Genomic DNA, 14,637 nt, shown 5'->3' with positions numbered 1-14,637 from the left:
ACCGACCATCTTCTTGTTTCCTCTGATCGTAAAAAAAATAAAGAGAGAGAGGTAAGCACACAGTGGTAGGGGAGAGGGGGGTGAAAGGGCCGTAGGGAAGGGGTGAGAGAGAGTATCAGAGAGAGGGGAGGGAGAGAGAGGAGGGAGAGAGGGGGGAGGGAGAGAGGGGGGAGGGAGAGAGGGGGGAGGGAGAGAGGGGGGAGGGAGAGAGGGGGGAGGGAGAGAGGGGGGAGGGAGAGAGGGGGGAGGGAGAGAGGGGGGAGGGAGAGAGGGGGGAGGGAGAGAGGGGGGAGGGAGAGAGGGGGAGAGTATCAGAGAGAGAGAGGCAAGGTCGGGGAGAGGCAGGCAGCAAGGAGGAGGAGGAGAGAGGGACGCGTTCTGAATCCCGACGATCTCCGCCCGCGCTCGCCACGGCCGCTGCCGCCGCCGCCGCCACCAAAAACAAACTCGGGGAGTGAATTTCTCCTCTCGCTCCCGTGAGCCGCAGCGAGCCGGGAGCCAAGGAGGCCATGTCGGTGGCTCGCCACTCGGGGCTGCCCTCCGGGGGCAGGCAGGCTCAGAGCCGCGCGGGAGATCGAACATCGTCAGGAGCAGCAGCAGCAGCGGCGGCGGCGGCGGCGTCATCGTCGGCAGCATCGGCGGCTGCTGCGTCGGGTGAGTGAAGCCCTCGGGCTCTCCGATGGTGACGGCGTCGTGAGTCGAGCGGCGGAGAGAGCGTGACGGTGGCTATGGTTACAGCACGGATGAAGGGTGTGGGGAGGGAGGTCGGCTGGCTGGCTGGGTGGGTGCTGACGGCATCCACAGGGGCAGCACTGCGTGAGCATCGTGCCGCTGGCTGGCGGTGCTGGTGGTGGTGGCTCGGGGTGGGTTCGCACCTGCAGCAACAGCCGGGCATGGTGAATAGCAGCGACAGCTCCACCATGGACACCGCGACATCACCAACGATAGCTACACACAGCATGGAGGCAGCAGCATTACGTCTAGCGAGATAGAGAATACGGCAACATCACCTACAGCTACACGCAGCATGGCTGCAACAACATCGTGTATAGCTACACACCGCATGGGTACAGCAATAGCGACATCACCAACACAGTAACATCACCTACAGCTCCACACAGCATGGGTACAGCAATAGCTACATCACCTACACGGTAACATCACCTGCAGCTCCACACAGCATGGGTACAGAAATAGCGAAATCACCTACAGCTAAACACAGCATGGGTACAGCAATAGCGACATCACCTACAGCTACACACAGCATGGGTACATCAATAGCTACATCACCTACAGCTACACACAGCATGGGTACAGCAATAGCTACATCACCTATAGCTACACACAGCATCGGTACAGCAATAGCTACATCACCTACAGCTAAACACAGCATGGGTACAGCAATAGCTACATCACCTATAGCTACACACAGCATGGGTACAGCAATAGCGACATCACCTACAGCTACACACAGCATGGGTACAGCAATAGCGACATCACCTATAGCTACACACAGCATGGGTACAGCAATAGCTACATCACCTATAGCTACACACAGCATGGGTACAGCAATAGCTACATCACCTACAGCTACACACAGCATGGGTACAGCAATAGCGACATCACCTATAGCTACACACAGCATGGGTACAGCAATAGCTACATCACCTATAGCTACACACAGCATGGGTACAGCAATAGCTACATCACCTACAGCTAAACACAGCATGGGTACAGCAATAGCTACATCACCTATAGCTACACACAGCATGGGTACAGCAATAGCTACATCACCTATAGCTACACACAGCATGGGTACAGCAATAGCTACATCACCTACAGCTACACACATCATGGATACATGACATACAGCTACCGACAGCATCGATACAGCAATAGCGCGTGCAGATACCGAGATGCAGAAACGCTGAGCAGCCACAGGTACCGACACAGACACTCGGGATATACAGCATTGCGGAGACACAGCACGCGGGGGCTGAGATACAGCAGCTACGGCGTTGCTGGCTAACGTCGCCAGACGGACGCTATCGATTCAAACGCAGGCAACTACAGCAGCTACAGCAGCTACAGCAGCTACAGCAGCTACAGCAGCTACAGCAGCTACAGCAGCTACAGCAGCTACAGCTGCTACAGCTGCTACAGCTGCCCGCACACCATCAGCACCACTACAGCCACGTACGTTGATATAGCAACTACACCTGGCGACAGCATGACACAGACACAGTCCACCGTGTCACGCTCCATCCACAGCAAGCTACAGCTGCACCACAATACAAAAGACAAAGTCCCCCCCGTATAGCCTTTTGCATACTCTTGGGCGAGTGCTGTCAGCGAGCACCTAATCCTATTAATCCCGCAACGGCACGCGAGGGGGTGGCGTGGCCGGAACCCCCAGTGCTGATGTTTACACACAGCAGCGGGTGCTGTACTCAGTTACGGCTGAGTCGACCTAGGGGAGCCACGGACGCCGGTCGTGTGAGCGGGAATCTAAAAAATGCAGCAGCGCCACGCACATCCAAGCCACGTTATGGTCACGGCTGCAGAGTGACATGAGTCTGTTCGAGACCGCCACAGCACGGTGCAGTGTGGTACAGCTGCTGCCAATAGGCACACGACTGCCAGAGCTACGCACAGCGATCTGCATACAGGATGCAGCTGCACCTTGGTAGAGCTGCAGACAGCTTGGTGCAGCTGTACAGGTACGCGGAGTACAGCAGCATCGCCACCTGCGGCGAGTAGACAAAGCCACTCGGCGCGTATCCACGCCTCCCTCGCAAGCATGGGGCAGAGAGGGTCGTGTACAATGGGAGTCACGTGTGTGTGTGTGTGTACATAGGTACCTGTGTATACAGGTGGGTGTGTACAGCTGTCAATGTATGTATTGGTACGTATAGGCGTGTGTAGGTATGCATAGGTGGTTTGTGTGTGATTGTATGTGCAGCGGTTAGCGCGCTGCGCTACGAAGCTGACGACACTGGTGACGATTATCTGAATCGGTCCGGGGCCTCTTCTAGGTCGACTCAGCCTCAAATGAGGACCTGGTGCAGTGTGCAAACATCGCCACTGGGGAGACAAAGGGGACCGGGCGTGGTGCTGGCCACCCACCCCCTCGTGTGCGTGCCGGCCTTCATAGGTGCTACTCGCTAACAGCACTTGCCCCAACAATGTGTCCGCTGGCTACACGGGGAAATGTTGCCATTGTGGGGTTGTTAAGCCACGCGTCCCCACGCTGGTCTGTGCGGGTTGGTGAAGAAGGGGGTGGGGGGTCAGGATCAATTCAATACTCGTGGCCTGGGATTGAATTCAGGTCGCCGGTTTCATAACGCATGCCCACATGCAGTTAGCAATACACATGGTGGCCCAAGAAGTCGGGACACGTGGGATTATTATATTAAACAAATCACATTTGGTGGTGGTGTTGGTCATGATGATGATGATGACAAAGCTGCCCCGTTTCCGACCGTTGGAGGAATGTGGCGTCAGTGAGACGCACCGAGGAGGGCCGGCACGGTGCACACAGAGGGGTGCTGGGGCCAGCAGCATCACGCCCGGCCGTCTTTGTCTCCCCAGTGCCGATGTTTATACACCGCACCAGGCCCTCATCATCTCAACCGTACTAACAACAACAACAACAACGCTTGTTCACCCAGGGAGAAGCCTCGTCGAGTCTCATGACTCTCTTTCAGGAGGGTCCTGCCACGTGTTGGTTGCCGCGTGAGATTCCAAACGAGCCGTGTGCGGGTAATGTTTCACATTCGACAAAAAAATGTTGGACCCTCCCTCCGGCACACAATGGCCTAACTCTTGCCAACGACATCACGGGATCTTTAACGTGCGCATGTCAAGCAAAGGACGCGTGGTCTCGTCACGGTTCGGTACCACACCCCCGCAGTAATAACCCGGACGGCCGCGGAGATCGAACCGTGAACCTCTGCAACAGGCGTCGAACGCGCCGCCGCTGATGCTCTGACGCCGCCCCCCGCCGAAGGCTGAGCCGACCCAGGCGGAGCCACTCGAATTGACAAAGAGACAAAGGTCACCCGAGATACAGTCCTCTGCACGCCGTCGGGGCGCAAGTGCCGTTAGCGAGCGCTCATAAAAGGCTGACGCATGCGCAGCGGTCTTGCGTACACATTGACACGCACGCGAGAAGACAGCAGGTCACGAGCACGCCTGGTGACAAATCCTGAGCACCCCCTTCCCCCCGTCCTTATCTGCCCCTCCAACACAGGTGTGCTGGCTTAGGTAGACGCGCCGTCTGTTGCCTGTGTGTGTGTGTGCCTAATAAAGGCAGCGGTTGTGCAAAGCCTGCGCCATGGACGCTCACGGGCGCGTGCGTGCCGAATTCAAACTCGCGAACCTTCTGTGGCTGTCGCACCGAAGTGCGTGACGCCGTGAGCACCGTCACGATCACCGTCACGATCACCAAGCCATGGGCAGTGCGCGTCCGCCCGGGTGGCTTCAGGGGCAGAGCGAGCGAGCGGCTCGCGCTCTCGGAAGGTGCCGAGTCCTAAATATCGGCTGCTGGCCGTTGACTCACGCCCTTCATCCTTCCGGGGCCAGGGGTGTGGGTCGATAAAATGAGTACCATTTTGCGGAGGAAAGTTCCAAGCGTTGTCGCCCCGTGGAGTCGAAGCGATGTCCTGCTCAAGTGGTCATTGCAGGCAGTGCGCATTCCCCGTGCTACAGCCCCCGGGCCGCTGGTGGCAATTCCTCGTGACGGGCGCGAGTCGATGCATACCCGCTGGGTGGTCCAGCCACGGGACAGGTTAAGGGTCACTGCCAGGTGGGATGGGATGTGGCGTGCCCAAACAATTCCTGGAACATCGTTCCAGGCTGTCCCGGCTGAAACGGAGCACGCTGGGGGGATGTGCGCGGCGAATCGGGGCGAGACGGTACACGACCGCTCCCCACACACTCAACAACAACACACACACACAACAACATCAACACACACACACAGCAACATCAACACACACACACAACAACATACACACGCTCAACAACACACACACACAACAACAACAACAACAACACACACAAAAACATCACACAAAAACACACAACAACATCACACAACAACACACAACAACATCAACACACACACTCAACAACAACACACACACAACATCAAAACACACACAAACACATCAACACACACAACATGAAAACACACACAAAAACATCAACACACACATACAACATCACACAAACAACATCAACACACACACACAACATCAACACACACACACAACATTACACACACTCAACAACAACACACACAGCAACAACACACACACAACAACAAACCACACACAGCAACAACACACACACAACAACAACACACACACAACAACATGAACACACACAACATCAACACACACATACAACAACATCAACACACATTCAACACCACACACTCGACACCACACACTCGACACCACACACACTCAACACCACACACACTCAACAACAACAACACACACTCAACAACCGACACACACACTCAACAACACACACGCTCAACAACACACACACAACAACATCAACACACACAACAACATCAACACACACACAACAACATCAACACACACAACAACATCAACACACACAACAACATCAACACACACTCAACACACACACACTCAACAACCGACACACGCATTCAACAACACACGCACAGGCGACGTCAGCCTGGCATACTCGTCTGCAGAGTCTGATGAGCTCTAATGATATTAAACAAGTCCCTAGTGCCTGTGGACTTTGTCTCGCTGATGCGTCGTGAGTCTCCCGAGTGCGAAGTTTTGTAAGCCCCCCCCCCCCGTAAAATTTTCCGGAGCGCAACCACGGACAGCTCCGGCTGCTTGAAACGATTCCCCGAGCGTCACGGAGCCGTGCCGGTGACGGGGATCATCGCACACGGAGCGCTGCTGCGACACCCGCGGTCCCAGGTCCGAGTGCGACACCGGCCCACGACGTCTCGACCACGTCTGCGACGCGCGCCCCTCGCTCCTTGAGTCTCTCAGGGATGGCTGGAAGGGAGAGGGGGGTGGGGGGGATTTCCTCGGGTATTGGATGTGCATGCAATGCCGTATGGAACATTGCACTTGGCTACCCGCGGTCCCGTATTCATTTCCTGTGGTATTTACTGTAATCTGCAGTCGCGCTGCACTGAGCTTGTGTCGGGAGCTCGTACCGAGAGCCGATTATTCTATTTGAATAAACCAATCGAGTGGCGGGCAGAAGAGAGACCCCGGGGAGAGTGCGGGGGGGGGGGAGGCTGCGTGCATGCACACGTGTGGACGACGTGCACACAAAGACAAAGATCCCCCGTATAGCCTTAACAGACTGGTGGGGCAAGTGCTGTTAACGAGCACCCATGGAGGGGGTGGATGGCCAGCACCACGCCCGGCCGCCTTTGTATCCCTCGTTGCGATGTTTACCGCATTGCACCAAATGCACTCGTTATTTGAGGCTGAGTCGATCTAGGGGGGCACATGACAGGTTCAGATATTCGTCACTGCTATTGGTTGTGAGTGGGAATCGAACTTGGCTCGCTGGGTTAGTAGCACAGCGCGCTAATCGCTGCACTTCACCACTGAATCACCATCATCATCGTCATCGTCAGGCTTGGTCGATCCACTGCTGGATGAATGCCTTCCAAAGCCACCTCAATCCCTGACGATCCATGCAAATGTAACAATCGCCATCACCGTCGTCGGTACGATGTGCATTGAGATGGCATCTGAACGCGACCGCGCATCGCGATCGTGCAGCAGAAACGGCGAGGATTTGTTCGTTTTAATATTTCGTCGAGGGAGACAGAGAGAGAGAGAGAGGCGTGAACCAGTGATAGGTCAGAGGGGAAACGGGAGTAGGGTTTGCCCCTGGCGATGAATCCGGGTTTAGAAGCGTCGCAAGCTACGGGGGCACGGGGGGCGGGTGATGAGAGACCCCCCCCCCCGCCCAGAGTGCAGGCTAATTGGGGGCTTTGACAGTGAGCCCTGCTTGTTGTCTTGGTTGCATCCTGAATTTAATCATCAGAATCATCATCATCATACAAATGCATCTCCAGAATTCACCACCATCATCATCGCAGTCGTCAGGTACATTGGCAATTGACTCCGCATTGTCACTCTGGCAATTATCATAAATATATAATAAACATAATCAAATATAATTTAACAAAAATATGATGTAAAATAATTATCATCATCATCGCTTGGATAAAGCGATTCCAGCAGGGGCATAGCAGTGGAGGACAATTGAGCGACCCAGTTAGAACGCCCCCTGGATAACTCGCCTTGCGATTAGCAACAACAACAACCGCCATTCGCCACAAAGTGGCGGTGACGTCACCACGATGCTTGTGCCAGGCCATGTGCACCTTGAGGCCACGTGAAGTGTCAAACGCCCGCTGGCAGGAGGTCATGGGGCAGACCCAGGTGCCACGGGTCGACTGACTGAGATAACCGAGATGACTGGCTGATGCACCACCTGTGCCCCCTACTGTGCCAACTTGCTGTGCTTTAGCCACCCAGCGCTTCGCTCGTTGTTGTGAGCGTCGCTCCTCTGCCCTCCGTTGTTGTTGGAGGGCGACTGCCTCCAACTGCCCAGTAGCGTCCTTCACGAGCCTCCTCTACAGAGGCCGATCTTGACACCGCTGGTACCAGTCATCGGCAAGTCCACTCAGCTCCACATCCTACTGTACCACGTCACTCCATCTCTTCTCTAGCCCGTGCCGCGCCTGTTTAGCCCCCTCGATCCGGCCGAACAAAAGCTGTTTAGGCATGCGGTGATTGGGCATGCGGACTACATGGCCCAGCCAACGCTGCCTTGCCTGCCGGAGGTGCTCACCGATGGGACTTTGTCCAGATCTTTCGAGGATTAGCAACACACACACAGACGTGCAACACACACACAGACGTGCAACAAAGATAAAGACCCCCCATTTAGCCTTAACAGACTGTAGGGGCAAGTGCTGTTAGCGAGCACCTAGACATGCAACACACACACAGACGTGCCACACACACACACAGACGTGCAACGCACACATACACGCCACACGAAGGTCGGCAAAGTGAAACTCGAGATCCGTCGACGGTGCCACCTCAGCCTGGCGTCAAGGCGACCGCTGCACTTTATTAGCCCCTCCCCCTCTCCATCCACCATCACCGCGGTGCCACGTGCCCCATCCACCATCACCGCGGTGCCACGTGCCCCATCCACCATCACCACGGTGCCACGTGCCCCATCCACCATCACCACGGTGCCACGTGCTCCATCCACCATCACCGCGGTGCCACGTGCCCCATCCACCATCACCACGGTGCCACGTGCTCCATCCACCATCACCGCGGTGCCACGTGCCCCATCCACCATCACCACGGTGCCACGTGCTCCATCCACCATCACCACGGTGCCACGTGCTTCATCCACCATCACCGCGGTGCCACGTGCCCCATCCACCATCACCACGGTGCCTCGTGCTCCATCCACCATCACCACGGTGCCACGTGCCCCATCCACCATCACCACGGTGCCTCGTGCTCCATCCACCATCACCACGGTGCCACGTGCTTCATCCACCATCACCGCGGTGCCACGTGCTCCATCCACCATCACCACGGTGCCACGTGCTCCATCCACCATCACCACGGTGCCTCGTGCTCCATCCACCATCACCACGGTGCCACGTGCTTCATCCACCATCACCACGGTGCCACGTGCTCCATCCACCATCACCACGGTGCCACGTGCTCCATCCACCATCACCACGGTGCCTCGTGCTCCATCCACCATCACCACGGTGCCACGTGCTTCATCCACCATCACCGCGGTGCCACGTGCTCCATCCACCATCACCACGGTGCCACGTGCCCCATCCACCATCACCACGGTGCCTCGTGCTCCATCCACCATCACCGCGGTGCCACGTGCTCCATCCACCATCACCACGGTGCCACGTGCTTCATCCACCATCACCGCGGTGCCACGTGCTCCATCCACCATCACCACGGTGCCACGTGCCCCATCCACCATCACCACGGTGCCTCGTGCTCCATCCACCATCACCGCGGTGCCACGTGCTCCATCCACCATCACCACGGTGCCACGTGCTTCATCCACCATCACCACGGTGCCACGTGCTTCATCCACCATCACCACGGTGCCACGTGCTCCATCCACCATCACCACGGTGCCTCGTGCTCCATCCACCATCACCGCGGTGCCACGTGCCCCATCCACCATCACCGCGGTGCCACGTGCCCCATCCACCATCACCACGGTGCCACGTGCTCCATCCACCATCACCGCGGTGCCACGTGCTCCATCCACCATCACCGCGGTGCCACGTGCTCCATCCCAGGCCGCGCGCTCTGCCCGTGCCGCCACTCGGCGTGAAATTCCTCACCAATTCCCACGCACCGTGCATAAGCTCTCGCCATCTCTCTCTCTCGCTCTCTCTCACACTCTCTCGCTCTCTCGCTCTCTCGCTCTCTCACACTCGCCCTCGCTCGATTTCCCGTGGCGTTTTGATGGGGAACTGAGCGCAGCTGTGGTGGTGGTTTTTGAGCTCGGGCCTCCACGTGACGACGCCAGGAGTTGCTTGACGCGTCGCGCCCGTGACTCCAGCGAGAGAGCGTGGGACGAATGTGGCCACAGTGGAAGGTCATGCGACGATCGGCAACATTCACTGCAAATGTACCGCTGGCGTCAGGGTCGGGATCGAGCCCTCGACATTCCTGTATAGCAGGCGAGGTGGTTAACATCTCTCCACCCTGGCACCTGCAGTGCGTCCTCCCAATCCGATTTTATTCACTCACACTCTCACTCATTCACTCACACTCCTCATTCACTCACACTCTCACTCATTCACTCACACTCTCACTCATTCACTCACACTCTCACTCATTCACTCACACTCTCACTCATTCACTCACACTCACTCATTCACTCACACTCTCACTCATTCACTCACACTCTCACTCATCTCACACTCTCACTCATTCACTCACACTCTCACTCATTCACTCACACTCTCACTCATTCACTCACACTCTCACTCATTCACTCACACTCACTCCTCATTCACTCACTCTCACTCATTCACTCACACTCTCACTCATTCACTCACACTCTCACTCATTCACTCACACTCACTCATTCACTCACTCTCACTCATTCACTCACACTCCTCATTCACTCACACTCACTCATTCACTCACACTCTCACTCATTCACTCACACTCTCACTCATTCACTCACACTCACTCCTCATTCACTCTCACTCATTCACTCACACTCACTCATTCACTCACACTCACTCCTCATTCACTCACACTCACTCCTCATTCACTCACACTCACTCATTCACTCACACTCTCACTCATTCACTCACTCTCACTCATTCACTCACACTCCTCATTCACTCACACTCACTCATTCACTCACACTCTCACTCATTCACTCACACTCACTCATTCACTCACACTCCTCATTCACTCACACTCACTCATTCACTCACACTCACTCATTCACTCACACTCACTCCTCATTCACTCACACTCACTCATTCACTCACACTCTCACTCATCTCACACTCACGCCTCATTCACTCACACTCACAATCATTCACTCACACTGTCACTCATTCACTCACACTCACTCCTCATTCACTCACACTCACTCATTCACTCACACTCTCACTCAACTCACACTCACGCCTCATTCACTCACACTCATTCACTCACACTGTCACTCATTCACTCACACTCACTCCTCATTCACTCACACTCACTCATTCACTCACACTCTCACTCAACTCACACTCACGCCTCATTCACTCTCACTCATTCACTCACACTCTCACTCATTCACTCACACTCACTCCTCATTCACTCTCACTCATTCACTCACACTCACTCATTCACTCACACTCACTCCTCATTCACTCACACTCACTCCTCATTCACTCACACTCACTCATTCACTCACACTCTCACTCATTCACTCACTCTCACTCATTCACTCACACTCCTCATTCACTCACACTCACTCATTCACTCACACTCTCACTCATTCACTCACACTCACTCATTCACTCACACTCCTCATTCACTCACACTCACTCATTCACTCACACTCACTCATTCACTCACACTCACTCCTCATTCACTCACACTCACTCATTCACTCACACTCTCACTCATCTCACACTCACGCCTCATTCACTCACACTCACAATCATTCACTCACACTGTCACTCATTCACTCACACTCACTCCTCATTCACTCACACTCACTCATTCACTCACACTCTCACTCAACTCACACTCACGCCTCATTCACTCACACTCATTCACTCACACTGTCACTCATTCACTCACACTCACTCCTCATTCACTCACACACACTCATTCACTCACACTCTCACTCATCTCACACTCACGCCTCATTCACTCACACTCATTCACTCACACTGTCACTCATTCACTCACACTCACTACTCATTCACTCACACTCACTCATTCACTAACACTCTCACTCATTCACTCACACTCACTCATTCACTCACCAACACACGAATAGTAAAGTAGGTCCAGGAGGAAAGATTTCACTGCTGGAAGAACTTAAAGTGACAACGTTTATTTTGGAGATTTATTCAGTAAAATTAGGACGTGCCATTCACAGCTCACCTTTCAATCCACTGCTGGTCACGAGAATTGTTTGACCATACTTCACCACGCTGGCACGTTTCGGATTCGTCAATAGGGGGGGGGGGGATCGTTTGAGACGTCACCCGCGAATGATTTTATAGGCAGGACGGGAGGAGATTTCCGTGGTTTTGTCTTCAAAGACCCACGCTGTTGGTCGGGTTTTATCAGCGAGGCGAGTAATTAAATAACGAATTCATACACTTTCTGAACATGTACTGAGAGATGAATATTTTTTTTGTTATTATAATAATAATGAAAACACCGCCGGCTTACGTAGGCAACCTAAGACGACCACCGCCCACTGATTCCGTTTCGAAACCTCCACATCCGTCTGGTCTCCCAACGCCCAAAACAATAAAATATCACCGCTGTTGCAAGCTGGCACACATCGTCAACCAGGTCGGCACGCGTGTTGCTGCTGTCTTCAGAATCAAACCAACGAGCAGGGATTGTCAATTCAGCAGCGGGGAAGGGGGTCATTTGCACCCACCCCCTTTGGAGGCCAAAGCTACGAGTTGGGGTCCCCCTTGACAACCACCACGAGATTTGCTTTCAACAACAACAGTGGCAAAGAACAACAACAACAACGCTTCTTTAGAACGCGGTTTAATTTTTATTTTCACGAACATTGTTTCATTTACGTTCCACGTATTTTAATTTAATTAGAAGCAATCACGTAATATTGCAAGGAGGTACTTACCACGGAGCTGCAGTGGATGCATTTTGCGACGACGGAGTGCCCCTACAGCGCTAAATGTTCGAGACCGTGAGCGTCACGACGATGTGATGAGGACAAGAGGAGCCGCGATTTGCAACAACGTCTAGGTGCGTCCGAGCAAGACAAATCCAATGTTGGGCCCCATCTGAACGATTGCCGCACCACCTAAGCTGATGATGTCGTCACTACACCACTGGTCCCACGTTTATTTCTCGTGCTGATGGCAAATCCCCCCCTCCCCACCACCGCTGTGTCTTCTAGCAGGATGGTTCACCTCCAGAGGGTTCATGCAGCAGCAGCTGCTGAGGGGGAGAGGAAATGAAGGTGACGGCAGAAGAAGCCTCGATCCAGGCCAGATTTATGGCAGAACATCAGGGACTATAAACATCACCATCATCATCATTCAGAACGGCGTAGTCACGTTCATCGTTTTCGTCATCACCATTGCCGTGATCGTCGAAGCGCCCCCCCCTCACAAAACGCGGGGCCCGGGGCAATCACCCCGATTTGCCGTAGCCTTGAGACGGCTCTGACAAGAGTCATCTTATCGTCACGACCATTTATCATTGGCATCATCATCACCATCACCACAGCCGTCATCATCATCAACATCACGGGACTTGATGTGCAACGTCCAAACGAATCGGGTGTGTTGGGCCACACGCCTCCCAGTGGCGCCACGGTGGCTAGGAGATGTTAACCACCTCGCCTGGTGTACAGGAGGTCGTGGGTCCAACCCCGACACTGACGCCTGCTGCTGTATATTTGGAGTTTGCGGTGTCTCTCTCCCCGTGGTCGCGTTTTTTCCTTCCACATTTAGAATCATCGTCAAGCGTTTTAGAGTATTTGGCTGCTACACATTTCCACGTGATAAGCCACTTGTTTGAGCTGTCGTTTGTGATAGCCAGGTCGCTTCTGAAAAAATAGCCGGAAAGCTCAGTGAGCCTTACCTGCTAAAATAAAAATAGTTTATGGGTTGTTTTTTTACAGTGGGAGTCAAACCAAGTTGACCCGCTCGGCTGGGACAGTGGCAGCCCGCTTGCTGCCTCTGAACACGTTAGCATTGCAAGTTAATGTTTCACGTGTGTAAGGATATGGCACAAGCACGCAAACACACGCGGGGATCTCCTGTGCAGCTGCGCCAACCGTAGGGGGAGGGGAGAGGAAATACGGAATGCGCTGTGAGTCGCCATCGTCCGAGCCCGAGTCCAGTTGCGTTTCCTACGTCTCAAAGAAGAAGACGTCTCAAAGCGATGGCTTTGAATTACGTATATTTTCTTCAATCAATGGATTCTCTTTTTAACCTCGGTGTTTCAATATCTCTCTCGGTGCAATGATTCCAAGCGCGCACATTTCCATAGCGGCTCTGAGCTCTTTTGTACCACGTGTTCTCTGTCTCTGCACACTTTTGTACCACGTGTTCTCTGGTTGTACCACGTGTTCTCTGTCTATGTGCACCGATCTGATCCTTACGCAGGCGCAACATTTGTGATGCTGCTGCATTGGCAGTGATGTCACGAAACAAATAGCACTGTGGCCTTAAAATATACAAAATATAAGGCGACGCTTATGACAATCCTTCTTCAAATGGTTTATATTTACGTGTTATTATGAAGGGCCGTTGCCCGAAACGTCGCTTATTAGTGATGTTCTTCTGCATTAGGGCCACACCGTGTTTTTGACGAACGCGCTATGCCGCTGCAGGAGCGTTTGCAGCCCCTTTGCTAATCCACTGCTGGATGAGGGCCTCCAGAAACCACGCGGATATTGTGGGAAATGGGGGTGACGGGGAGCGGGGGGGGATTGATTTGACCATACTTCACTTCGCTGGTCAGTGTCACACCAAGTAACGGGGCTAAAGTAAACGTAACACGAGGTCGCCGTGCCCTCTTGTCAGAATCGTGGCTTTTGATTGCTCCCCTCGGGTACACACACTCGTGATGGTGCGTGCGAGTGTGGCTGTGTGTGTCTGTGTGTGATCACCTGCCACGTCAAGTTGGATGCCTTGGCAGCGCAGCGCACACGGGAAGATCAAACGACACTGCGTGCTTACGAGTGGTCGTCGCTTGTGCCTGCGTGCGTCTGTATGTGTGTGTGTGAGCAGCGGTAGTGTAGTGGTTGGCGCTACGCTGCGCTATGAACTCGGCGACCCGTATTCCATTCCCGCTCTCGGCCAGC

The 14,637-nt window shown here is 54.2% G+C and overlaps 1 protein-coding gene across 1 annotated transcript in view; it reads left to right on the top strand.

Moving 5' to 3' along the window:
* The first annotated feature begins 321 nt into the window (after window positions 1-321).
* Window positions 322-14,637, top strand: part of SRCIN1 (SRC kinase signaling inhibitor 1) — a 175,243-nt gene continuing 160,927 nt past the window's right edge. The window contains exon 1 of the mRNA XM_078603857.1: window positions 322-654. Coding sequence (XP_078459983.1) covers window positions 510-654 — 145 coding nt within the window. The 5' untranslated portion in view covers window positions 322-509. The remainder of the gene's footprint in view (window positions 655-14,637) is intronic.

Source organism: Lampetra planeri, chromosome 2, assembly GCF_965212315.1.
Source record: "Lampetra planeri chromosome 2, kcLamPlan1.2.h2, whole genome shotgun sequence".
Classification (NCBI taxonomy): Eukaryota; Metazoa; Chordata; class Hyperoartia; order Petromyzontiformes; family Petromyzontidae; genus Lampetra; species Lampetra planeri.
The sequence above is the reverse complement of the archived record's forward strand: the minus strand, read 5'-3'. Positions and strand labels throughout refer to the sequence as shown.